Below are 13,182 nucleotides of genomic sequence, written 5' to 3' on the forward strand. Positions count from 1 at the left end.
GAGCATATCATCAAAGAGTCCGCAAACATCTTACATAATAAACGCTTGACCCCCAACATGCAACACAACCGTTCAATTGGAACTCAACTCAAAACGGACACTGAACACCACCGTGCTCACTCCTAACCCAAGTCCACGTCACACGTTACATGCCACGCGTCACGCATCACACGTCACGCGTCACACGTCGCGCGTCACACGTCACGCGCCACTCGTCACGCGTCACACGTCACGCCAGGACCGCCACGCACAGCGCGAGGGTCCAGAGGCAGGCGGCGGCGCGCGGCGCGGCGTCGTGCGGGGGCCAGCCGCCGCTCCACGGGGACTCGGCGCGCCCCCCCACCTCCGGTCACATCGTCGTTATCATCTCTGTTGAACAGACTACGCTTAGGATACCGTCAATCCTCTGTCCCACTGCTGGAGGCAGATTCCCTCCCAGTGGTAATCAGGGAGGTATGGTCTGTGTTAGCCAAATATGGCAGAACCTTCACACACCTTTGAGAACTTTTTTAAAGAACTCTAACGTGTGTTTCGGCACGATGTACCAAGTAGCAAAGATTTTCTAATACACATATAAGTTTAAAAAACAAATCAGAGATTGCCTGGAGTTTGTGCGGACCCCCCGATTAAGAGACCGTGTTTCAACCACTAGACTCGCGCTGCTTTAAAATATAGAATATAGTTATATTAACATCTATTATCTTTGTTATCACTCTGGCAGCACCACCCCTGCACCTATTTACGACTAATAAAAGTAGTATTGAGTGATGCTGTGCTCTTGCAAGAATGAGTTAAAGAATCTTACTTTTAAGTGTACTTTTCTTCTGGATTCTAATCTTATCTAGGGTAGATTACAAATATCCATGAGCGGCAGTAGCTACTTACCATGCATGCTCGTTTCCTATTCCTAATTCCTATATTATAAAAAAAACATATTAAATATTACCAAGATTCTGCATTTGGTGTTGGCTGAGGACAATGTAGTTGTCTTCGAGACCAGGCGCTTCCATCACACCTCGATGAAGCTGTTCCAGATGCCTCTCCACATCTAAACGAAACATTTGTTGATAAACAAAGAATATTGTTTCCACTAGTGTTGCACAAAAATTAATATCGACAGATTTTGACAAGATGTCCGAAGATAATTGTGCTAATAAATAATCAATGACATCAGGCGGAGTTGGGATAAAAATAATCATATATCGATAGTCTCGATTCTACAGTAAATCCTTACTATTTGTCCAGGCCACGGTACGAACCCAGTTCTACTGACGAATACTAAACTTAAAATCGATCTTTATAAAATTATTTACGATATTCAGTTTTTATTATCAGATATTCGGATATTATTACTACGATATTAACATTTATTTTAATAGAACATCCTATTATGTTAACTAGTAACTAAATCACGCTTCATAAAATTATTTGTGAATAAAAATGCTTGTATAATTCAATCCTTTTGAACAACTTTCAACAAAGTCTTAAATAGTTGTTTGAGTTGTTATAAAGTATATTTTATAGTTATAAATCGTAATATACACAACAAGAAATTGCTTTAATGTTCATTAAAAGTTGTGAAATGGGCTAACTTTCCACCCTCGCTAGAGTTAGTGTAACATTTCTCGACGTTGTTTCCTGTTAGTTATCTCTGTTATTATAAAATTGTTAGTAAAATACTCATTTTTTATGAATGATTATGTCTACGATTAATTATGTCTATAAAAAAAATGTCCTAATAAAACACAATTTCGTTAAAATTCAAATTGTTACGTAACAACTAATTTATATATAAGGTTTGTTCAGTAACTTTAGCTATTATAACCTATTTAGCTATTTAGCCATACATGAGAATTAAACAAAAGGTAATAATCTTGACATACCAGACAATGACCTCAATATTAAAACAAAGACCAAAAGCTCAGAATTTAAGTACTTAAATTTTAATTTGCAAGCTTCCAGTCTATTTAAAAGCAGATTAAAATTCATGTTTGTTATTACATTCACGTTAAATGAATTTGCATTGAAACATTTTACGGCTGCAGAAAATCACTTCAGCGCTTAGGTATTCCTGAACTGAGAGCTGAAATTTTTCTTTTTCAGTTCAACTGGGAGCCCATTTTCAGCTCTTGTGATGTTTCAGATAGAGATAATGATCTCTTACATTTAGATGGCTTTTTGCTTTTCGAATGGCGATAAAAACGTTTATTTTGTTTCAGTTGCTTGAGAAAAGTAATCGAGTGTTTTTGTTATAATGATCTGAAATTACGGTTCTATGAAAGTAAATTTGGAGTTTTTAGATGAATAACATCTATGCTTCATTTACTTTATGTTGTAATCTTTATAAAATTGTAATTTAAACGAAAAAAATAAAGAAACTTTGTTCCTATTTCCGAAGAGATTTTGGTCAACATCGTGTCGAAAATGCATCGATATTTTTTTTTATTTAAAAGTGATAACAACAAACTTCGCTTTATGTATGAATAAGTAAACAATTATGTTTTACTCAAGGTTTAGATTAATTTGTATCAGTATTTTTTTCTTGCAAATTGAGGTTTTCTTTTTGTAAGAAAAGTGTATTAAAATAAATGATTTATATTACTATACAAAGAACAAGTTTTGCATGAATTTACTAATTTCAGTAAAAATTAAATAGCTTACATGGCAGCAACGTGGTAGTTGGTGGCGGAGTTGTAGTCGTAGTAGTAGTGGTGGTTGTCGTGGTCGTTGTTGTTGTCGTTGTTGTTGTTAGCACTGTAAAAGAAAACTAGTTTAAAATACTTCCAATAAGAAGATCAATTCTGGAATAGATTTGTCTTCATTTCGATATTCGGTAATAATCAAGAACACAATTATTACGAGAAATTCATTAATTTAAAATTAAATTCAGATGAGCGGCGTCCTACTTTTGTAACTATTATACAAAATTAGACAATTTCGGGCGTGTTACATGACTGACCGATAGTTGGTATCATGTGCACTTTTTACCCGATTGCCAAGGGTTATTTGCTTCACAGAATACTTTAAGTTTTCCGCTCTAAACGTTACCTTTCGATAGCAAAAAGCAAACTTTGTCAAACACCTTACATGTTTTAATAACATCAAACCAGTAATTCCACCGACGTTCATCTTCCACCACTAATCCGAATTGGGGATAACTAGGGGTATGTTCAAGGCAACCAAATGATAGAAAATTGATCTTAGGTTTTCCAAAAAATATCCTCAAATATTTATCTCTCATTTTGTTAATAATATACAATTAAATGAAACCATATTAGTACGTAATTAACACAAGAAGTCGTTTCAATTAATAGCAATGCAACGGCCGTGTTAATTAAAAAGCCGTGTCATTCTCATAACACATTCATTGTTTAATTTATAAATTTTAAACTTACTCTGTTGTGAAAAGTAATTGAATATCATCAACTCGCTCTGTTTATTTCTTTGTTCTCTGTAAAAGTACTCATATTTTTGTATCATTTGTGCCATAATAAATAACTCTTTGTACATTAATAATATTGTTTGTAAAACATATCAATAAATAATTAATACGATTCCATGTGTCGTAAGCGCCATGAGACACAATGACGACTATACAAACCCTGAAATTCTGGGTTTGATTCCTGATCTGGATGAGTCTGGTCGAGTTTGGATTTTAACAAATGAGATGTCGTTGAAACGTCTTAATTGTGGAAACAGTAAAGGCTATATTTTTAAGCATTCGGATTTTTGTCTTTGTATTAATTCGTCTAATTAACTTACTATGTAAGAACAATTCGGCCTGCGCCTTTCCCAGGCTGTTCTCGACGTGGCACCTGTAGGCTCCGGCGTCTTCCCGCGACATGTCGTTGACGACCAGGCTCAGGGTGTGGCGGTACCCGCGGGATACTTTCGCTAGTCTGTGCTTTGTACCTGAGAGGACATAGGATTATTGAGAAATCACTGTATGGTTAAATGTTATGAGAAAAATACTGCAATGAGTTTTCAGGTAGATCTTATGTTGTTTTTTATGTAGCAAACTTGCAATCTGTAAACGCTACTGATATGCAATACTTTTAGTCAGTCGATTTTTTTTATTTTCAAAATATTTTACTAGTACCCAAGTGCGGAGGGTAATGCCTTTCTAGTATGTGTATGTCCTCCATTTCATTTTACTTTTAGTTTTTTTTAAATTATTAGTAAAATTAATTTCCCTATATATTCTTCCTAAGGCCCAGTATTAATAAAGTGACAAAAGACCAACATGACGATGTATGAAGCTTAATAGTTTAGCACTTGTCCGACGAATCTCGTCTAGACTTTATCACCACTGAGCCGTCATATTTAGCCTCCATTTTATATCTAGTCGAGACACTTTATTTGTAGTAATATCGTTCCAGCCTACATGCTACAAGTGTATGTATGTAATATGAACCGCCGCGCTCAAATATTACCTCTGTACCTGAAAAAAGAATATTGCGTCATATTTGGCGTTTGGAATTCGAGGTATATGGATATTTGCACGATAGCATATTTTTCGCAGTCAGTTGGTATGTCTGAACTAAAATTGCCAGACTTTTCAAAAATACATAACTGTCGATAGTGATACGGTGTTAATTGCATCATTGGGTTTGCAAATATCTTTGTTAAACACCAAGTATTTTGTGGATTTAATTTGAATTTAATACGATGAGTCATTTTTTTAAATATGTGAATTTTTACAAGAAAGAAAAGCTATATTTTATCGAAATATATACCGTTGAATTCCTTACTTAAATTGTGCTCCATTCTAAAGCAATGTTTGAACTAATCAAGATTTGATTTCAACGGAACAGAGCTTAACTCTGCTTCGTAATATTACTTGTATCAACATTTAATTCAGAATCGATCGAGTGCACAAACCTAAGCGTAGCATTTGGTAAATTAGATAACCGTTCAGATACAAACTTCCAGAGAACAGTTTACTGAAAGAGCTATTAAATAATGGATGAGTAAATTTGCTTATGAATTTATTTAAAAAATGTTTATGGTTACATTCTGGAGATATTACCGCGGTACTTTTTTCTGCTTTATAATAGCAGTCTTAAGCTCACGACGAGGCTTTCTAACTTAGTCCACATTGCAATGGATCAGACACGTAGGTCTGTTATCCTGTCTGGGATTAAATAAAGATCCTCATGGAAGTCTGGGTAGCGGGGTGGACTATTACACTACTACTACGACTACATGCTATTACTTTGTTAAAATATTCTATAAAATTATTCTAATATTCTAAATTTCTAAAAATATTTGAGGCAGAGTTACACGTATCAGCGTATTTCTTCATGAATTGGCCGGTAACGGTAAAGGATCCGATTTAGATAAAATTTTATGATCCTTCCTCCAGCCCCCCAAAGGCCGCGGAAATTAAGATTATAGTCCAAAATGAACGCTATATAGAGGACTAAAGTGCCATTTTGTTCCATCTTTTGAAGGTGGTAGAACCCTTTGTGGTTCGACTCCGGCGGCACAACCGCCACACCTATTTCTACCTTATAACAGCAGTGTTAGGCGCTGCTGTATTCCGGTTTGAAGGGTATGGTAAGGGAGACAGACTTTTCCGAGGCGTTCCAGCTTAGTCCTCAGGGGTAACGGCGCATCTGTGGCCGACCTCAGGTAGGAATATCTAATCATATCTGGGGTTGATTATAGATGTCCATGGGAGGCAGTAGCCACTTGCCATAAGGGGGGCTGCATGCTCGTCTGCTACTCTTATATTATTAAAAAAAAATCTTCAAGCAATAAATCGCCATCCGCATACGAGTACAAGTTAACTCCATGGAATATGTCAAATAATTATTTGATTCCAAAGTTTATTCAGAATTATTAGCATCGCAGATGGTAAGGTACGTCTTGCTACAAATGTTTTGAAGGCATGTACGGTCCCCAATATGAATATTCTTTTAAATATAAAATATTGCAAAATCTATGAAAAATGGTCATGATGGATATCATTATTTTATATTTAAGTGGACTTTTATTCTTGGAAAACTGTAAGCTTCGTTTACATTTAGTGATTTCCAATATGAGAAGCACATATTCTGTGAAACCTGATTTTAGCCGACGTCGTTCGGTTCAAAATAGTCGTTCAAAATAGTTCGGTTCAAAATATAGTCCTTTCAGGACGGACGTACGGACTACGTAGGCTTCGTAATAGAATTCCTTTCGTAACCTGACCCTAAAAACTGAAATAAGTTAAAGAAGAATTTTTCAAAAGGTCCAGGCATCTTTCAATAATCGGGAAATACATATAAAGGGGTTCGACAAATTGCGAACCTTCTTTGTCGGATAAAAATATTAATAATTGGTCAAGTGCGAATCGAACTCACACACAGACGAATTCAACATTTTTTATATTATTTTATTTTTAGTATTTACTGTCATAGCAGCTATAGAAGTAAATGCATTGTAAAAAAATGAGGTCAAATTATAGGTATCTTATTATTACGGTTCAATAGAAAAAGCTAAGAATGCCAAAAAATAGCCGTTTATATATATGACGACCCCCATTTCATATAAGATTTTTATTTTATGTATTTGTTGTTCTAACGACCACTGTTATACGTACTCTGTAAACTTTCAAGTGTCTATCTATTATGGTCGAAGATATAGAACCCTGTGAGGCTGTGACAGAAGGATTGATAGACGAGGTTTAGTAATAGGGTTCCGTATTTACGCTTTGTGTGCGTAACCCTACCTGCACAATATATAGTTACCTAACTTCAATTAAATAAAAGCCGAGTCAGTGAAGACCCCACTCATAACAATAGTCGCCAGTGTTCCGTAGACAAAGGACAAACAATGTACGGTGGCTCTTAAAGCCCATTTACAGCGGCAGCTGGAATAAAGCTATCGTACTCTTGCTGTTTGCCGATGTTGAATTATATTGTTAATCATGCAGATATTTTAAGATATAATTATTTAATGTAAAATTAAATGAATCGAACATATGGAGATAAGTGTTATAAGAAAATGTGTTATTTAACGTATATAAGCGTCAGTTGAACACTCTTCACAAAGATGGTCCATCTTCAAATGTTATTTATTTTTAAGATGTGTTATCATAGCAGCTATAAAAGTACAGTTGGCGACGGTTGGAGACGTTCGTCTACATGAACTGTCCCTTTCGTTTATTGGTTTACGTAGATAATCAAAACAAATCAAACATTTAAAAATACAATTAATAAATCCAAAATACCATTAATTCATTTTGTCATATGTCTTGTTCGAGCCCCAACAAATGGGACGCCCTACAACATTGGCAACCCTACCCTGTATACGGTTGATCAACAAATGGCGCACTCGGCTTGCTGTAAAAGCACAACGGGACTAACGCGCTGTTATCCATCCTTTGTTTAGACGTAAATCCTTTGTCTAAAGAGCCACTTTGCTCTACATTACAATACGGGACGATTGCTCTATTCTCATTCGAGTATGAACACTCGAAACCAAATGCTATTGTATCTAATTATCATTACAGGTAATATTTTCTATCTGTTTTCGTTGTTACAATGTTCGTTGTTTGTGTTCACTGGCTTCGTGAACTTTCAAAATGACTTAATTAACTTTCAAAATGATTTTTATAACTTGTAGTTAATGGAACTAATAATTCTGTTTTTACCACGCTTTTGTTAGCTTGACCTGTATGTAGTTATTTACGTATGTATGTAACGGAATCTTTGAGCTCTACTTTACCTATTTTGAACGGTCAAATTAATTTAAAATTTGGAACACATCACGAACCAATGCCAATACACGATTTTTATAATTTTGTCCCAATTTCCTCATTGGAATCATTGGGATTGGATTAATTGTTTTCCCTGTGTTAGTGTGGTTACTAATTAAACTATATTTATTTTATCTACAAACTGTTAGATTTACGAGTGGTTATAGCTTCAACCTTAGGTTCTCTGTCAATTCTTTTATTTTTATACCTTAAATTATTTCCATTCTCAAGATTTAAACCCGTCAATGGAAATCTACGTGAGGTAGAAATAAAGTTACATATAAAAATGCGAACCAACAAATGACTTAAATACTTCAGTTTCACACTAAACGGCACAATGGGGCCAACACGCTATTAGCGTCCTTTATCTATTCCAGAAATCCTTTGTCTAGCATATGGACCCTTTGTACGGACCACTTAGTGGTGTATCCGTTCACTAGTTTCTCTACATTGTAAGAGATTACTACTCTTACTGATAGTAGGAGATAATTGTTGAAGTAATTGTAAATAGGTTTTGTTGTAAGGATTGAACCATTAATCTTATAAATAAACTTCGGGTTAGTGGTCCAAGACGTCTAACTAAAAATGTTACAATGGTCGACCTATTCTCATTTGCTCTAGCAATTGATCAAATATCATAACATTTCGTGTAGTACTTTTTCAGTATCGTAAGAAACATAAACTTACATTTCGAATCTATCCTAAAAGACAAAAAATATTGTAATTTAATTGACAATATTTATTCTTCAGAAAAGAAAATTATGAACATTCAAAACTCATTGTTAAAATATCTCAATTCTATGCGAAACGTTACATGGTATTCGGATGTGTGCGTGTAAGTGTATCGTAAACATGTGCTTCATATAACAAGTATATATAATGTAATATCTGAATAATTCCAGTTCATCATCCAAATATTTATTTGCTGCTTGCATTATATATCCTTTATTCAGAATCCTTTGTTTATCAACCACTTAGTGTTCTGTTTAAAGACTTAACTTTCCTCCGGTTCGTAATGAGGCAGTAGTGCTCTAAGTTAAAATTAGGGTATAATTGCTTCGCTAATGGTAAGTAGCCCTTTGTGTAGGAATGCATGTAGGAAGGGAAGTATTTAATGTAAACGCTTAGTTATTTTAATTATGTGTATAAGGTTTAGTAAGAATTTTAAACGACTAAAAAAAGGTTTCCTGTATTCGACTTTTATATATGTAAGTTTATATATCCGTGATTATCTCGGAAACTACTGATAAATTTGGATGGAATTTTCATGATTTTAATAGAGCATCCATTTCAAATTAGACCTAACTTTTATCTGAAACTTGTTATATATGTTCTGCTACTATTGTAAGTCTGAGTTGGAAAACCTTATGTAACTTATTATTTGACCATAGTTATAATATTAGTTTTAACATAACAAGTTTTAACCATTCACGATTCTGCCACCTCAAGGAATATATTTTTCGGTCTACTGATTTCTTCATGAAAATGTGCTTAGAAATCTTGTTCTCTTGATGACCAAATTATTCAACAACTTCGTCAAGTATTCAATATTCGGCTAGCTTTACATTTTGGCAATAGTGGCGATGGTGACGTCACGAGGTCAATCACTTGTGACGGCAAATAAACCTTGAGTTAGAGACTGCTGAATATTCTGGGAAGTTTTGAATAAATGAGTTATATTAGAGCCGTTACAATGGCTTAGAGTTACGTCTGTGATTGTGGCTCATATAAATTGGAAATAGTAATAATCCCATTTTTTTTTCAATATTGAGCAATATTTATTCACATGCACAAAAAATTACACACACATAATCAAATATGTTTCTGCATTTCATTAGTCTGAATGTACACAATTTAATTAATAAGCTTCATTAATGGGAGGACACTTAGTTCCTTAAACATAATACGAAGTTTCCGATGAATCTGTTATAAATTAAGCTATAAAGGAAATATCGTGAATGTATTCATTATATAAAAACTATGTTTGGATAATTCGTTACAATAAAAGTACAGTAATATGTAAGATGTAAAATTCTATCGCAAAAACGTCCGATGTAAAATCGCGCGAGGCAAAAATGCGTGACGCATGACGCACGACACACGACGTAAGACGCACAACGCAAAACGTAAACGCATGACGCACGACGCAAGACGCACGCGGCCGCGACGAAGTCTATTAGGCAACTTGAAGACAAAATAACGACTTGGCTCTCTCCAACCGAATCAATCATCAACATCACAAAGGCTGCAGCCGTGGACATGTTGGCGCGATGCCAGGAAGACTTAGACACGACGTTAATGAGTGAATGAATGAAAAATGAATTGCACTCCCCGGGCCAATGAAATGTGAATTACCTCGGACTCGGTTCGAATACAGGGTTATCATTCTTCTTTAGTTTGGCATTCACTTTTGAGAACAAAAAGGTACGTCTTAAATTAAAGATTAAATATTCTTAGTTAGAATTCAGAGTGTCTTAATTGTTACGAGAAAATAATTCCTGTTAAATTAAGCCATTTGACAATTCTTGCCTATTAGAAATTGACAAATTTCGATCTTTGGAAGGCAAACATAAATTGTTTATTAATATCGGGCGTTTAGTCTGTAAAGCGTACCAGATTATTGACCTATGATGTATTGTTGTCAGAAATATTGGTAATGTTCAGGTAGGTATTTCATAATACCCTAAAACTGACTGACTGAGAGATAACACCCAGCAGCAATGTTCACGTGTCCTTATTAGTAATTACATTTTAGTTCATTCTGTCGCTTATTTCACTATTAGTCAGTTACACTTGTTGAAAAGGTAAACATATGTATGTGAACATTAAGACTCGAAAACTAAATATTTTACCGATGGAGTATTGTAATGCTACCATAATTTTAGATAATAACTAGCTGACCCGCGAACGTTGTGTTGCCATATAGATAAAAAATGTTAAGGGTGAACAAAACTTAGGGGTATGAAAAATAGATAGTAGCTGATTATCAAACCTACTGAATATGCATATAAAAAAGCCGTTTCGGAGGAGTACGGTAACTAACATTGTGACACGAGAATTTTATATATAAGATTAAAAGTAAGATATTACTCACCATTAATAAGCCGTTGCTCGCCATTCAGCATCCAGTAGAACTGCGGCGAGGGGTACGCCTCAGCGGTACACTGTAGCGTGACGGTGGAGCCAGAGAGCGCGCGGATCGCCACCCGCCCCGCCCACACTGACGGCACAACTAGCAGAGCGGATTATAGTTAGTTACAATTCTTTGGTAATATACGTTGTTGAAAATTTATCTCTACATATAATACCGTATAATCTGTAAAGTTGCACATTCTGTAACGCCGGTATGATAGATGCATACAAAGACAAATACACATGGATTTAGATCTTGAATAGTAAAATGAATTAATTATTTACACATTTGTCTAGTTGCAAATTGTATCCAGACCATTTAAGTGTCAGACCATGATAATGACAACTGAATCACTTTTTTGTGTTTGTCACTGTATCACTTTTATATGTTTGTAAATAAATAAATAAATATCATCAAATCATACTAAAACGTAGGGACATCACGAATTTAAGAAATGCTCATTCTATATAGAATAAAAAAAAGAGTTCAGTGTCTATAGACAAAGGCCACTTCAATTTGGAGCACGTATTTTTACCTGTTATTCTATCGAGAATACAACAGCAACAGAAATAAAAAATAATTGCATTGAAAAATTCATGCTAAGGAATCTACTTTTAATCAAAAGATACCGATTCAAATTCCTTTCACAGACCACAATTCCGTTTCAGCATACTTTAATATCTCAAGAGTCATATATTAGAACGATCAAAGCACTCGGTTCCGCTAGTAATACGGACGGTAGTTATAATTGACATCCCATACGCAATCGGAAATTCCGACGCTGAATAAGTTATTTGAAATTGAATTTCAAATTTATTTTAGTTGAGCTCACCGTTTCTAGAATTGTGAATGGTATTTTAAAATGAGCTTTAAGCGCAAAGTTTTCTTAGAATATTGTTTTAAAATAAATTTTAGTTCATCTTCAGTTTTAACGATTGAAAAAAAATCATCAATATTGTTATTCACATCGGTATAAGGTTTTTGGAAAAACGTTATTATAATTTGCTCACATGAAGTAAAATCCATCGATAAACGGCGTAGCAGATCTACGTAGTAACATGCCTCTACTTTTTTTTCATTAAATTGCAGTCTACCTGAACTGATCACGGCCAAGTCCGAATATAATTGAAGTCGTACCCAAAGATTAAATTGTACTGTTATAAATGTCTCCGTTATACTACAGTTTAGGCTGCAGGGAATGCCACAGAACAAGAAATTCATACATACGTACTCGTTTATACATTTATTGTTCCAGACACTGATAGCAACACTATTTGGCTTGCTAACGCATGACCACGTCCACTCGGGCCGGCCATCGCAAACAGACTGACTCATAGCCGGCACTTACCTTATGACAGTAGTGACGTATGTGCTCTAGACAAATATCCATCTACCCACATTCACTGCATTACGCTCAAAAAACATTCTCCTCCTCAGTCGGATAAAACAAAAACTGTTCCTTAAATTTCCCCGCAGGTGGTGGAACAGATATGGATTCAGATGATATAGTCATGTCATGATGATAGATGGTATCATGCCGCTTAAAAAAATATTTGTAGACTACAGTTATAATATTATATCGAACACTGCAAGTCACTTTCACATTAAATCACGAAAAGTAAATTGAACCCTTTCCGACGCATTAATGCGCGATAAATCAAAAGGCCGATCGCAACGCGGTATGTACCCAAATTGTAATTTAAAGTAGTGCCTCGAATTCACCCCGTATGGAGTTAAGTGGACCAATAATTTAATTTGAACCCCACTCGGCGCGCTCATGACGTTAATTTGAAGCCGACAGCTGATATTTATCGGCGTGTAGCCGACTGCACTAAAATAAAGTGTTAATTGATGTAGCTGCAAACTCATCGTTTATTTTTTCATCGTTGCAGTGTACGGTTTTTTGTAAGCACTTCATGTCGTCATGTTCTGAATCCATTACTGTCCCACTGCTGGGCACGGGTGTCTCCTCGGGATGATAGGGAACTTGAAAAATCTGCTATGCTTGCCTAGGATTCGAATCTCAGATTCCCCATGACATAGAGGCCGAGTTTTTAAGTATTACGCTTTAACTGTTTTTTTTAAATACCTCGGTAGAAATACAATTTAAAGATCGGTCTGTAGCTGCAAAATATCTAAGCTACGCTTTAAACGAGATATATTAGCGATACCCTTTGGAAATCTATTTTTTTATTTGTAAGAGGTAATAATCATAGAAAACAATGAGGCAATTTTGAGGGGAATCGTAACGTTAAGCTCCTATCATTCGATTAGATTTGATTTTTATCGTAATACAAGTAGACCT

General features: G+C 35.1%; 1 protein-coding gene across 1 annotated transcript in view; it reads right to left on the reverse strand.

Annotated features, from left to right (window-relative positions):
• LOC140750148 (neurotrimin) overlaps nt 1-13,182 on the reverse strand; it is a 101,312-nt gene continuing 88,130 nt past the window's right edge. The window contains exons 6-10 of the mRNA XM_073083537.1: nt 10,839-10,976; nt 3,763-3,912; nt 2,662-2,754; nt 947-1,048; nt 1-369 (exon numbers count right to left, since the gene is read on the reverse strand). Of these exons, the coding sequence (XP_072939638.1) occupies nt 350-369; nt 947-1,048; nt 2,662-2,754; nt 3,763-3,912; nt 10,839-10,976 (503 nt within the window). The 3' untranslated portion in view covers nt 1-349. The remainder of the gene's footprint in view (nt 370-946; nt 1,049-2,661; nt 2,755-3,762; nt 3,913-10,838; nt 10,977-13,182) is intronic.

The sequence above is a fragment of the Epargyreus clarus genome, unplaced genomic scaffold, assembly GCF_041222505.1.
Source record: "Epargyreus clarus isolate Ecla_fem2 unplaced genomic scaffold, WU_Ecla_fem_2.2 ptg000019l, whole genome shotgun sequence".
Taxonomy (NCBI): domain Eukaryota; kingdom Metazoa; phylum Arthropoda; class Insecta; order Lepidoptera; family Hesperiidae; genus Epargyreus; species Epargyreus clarus.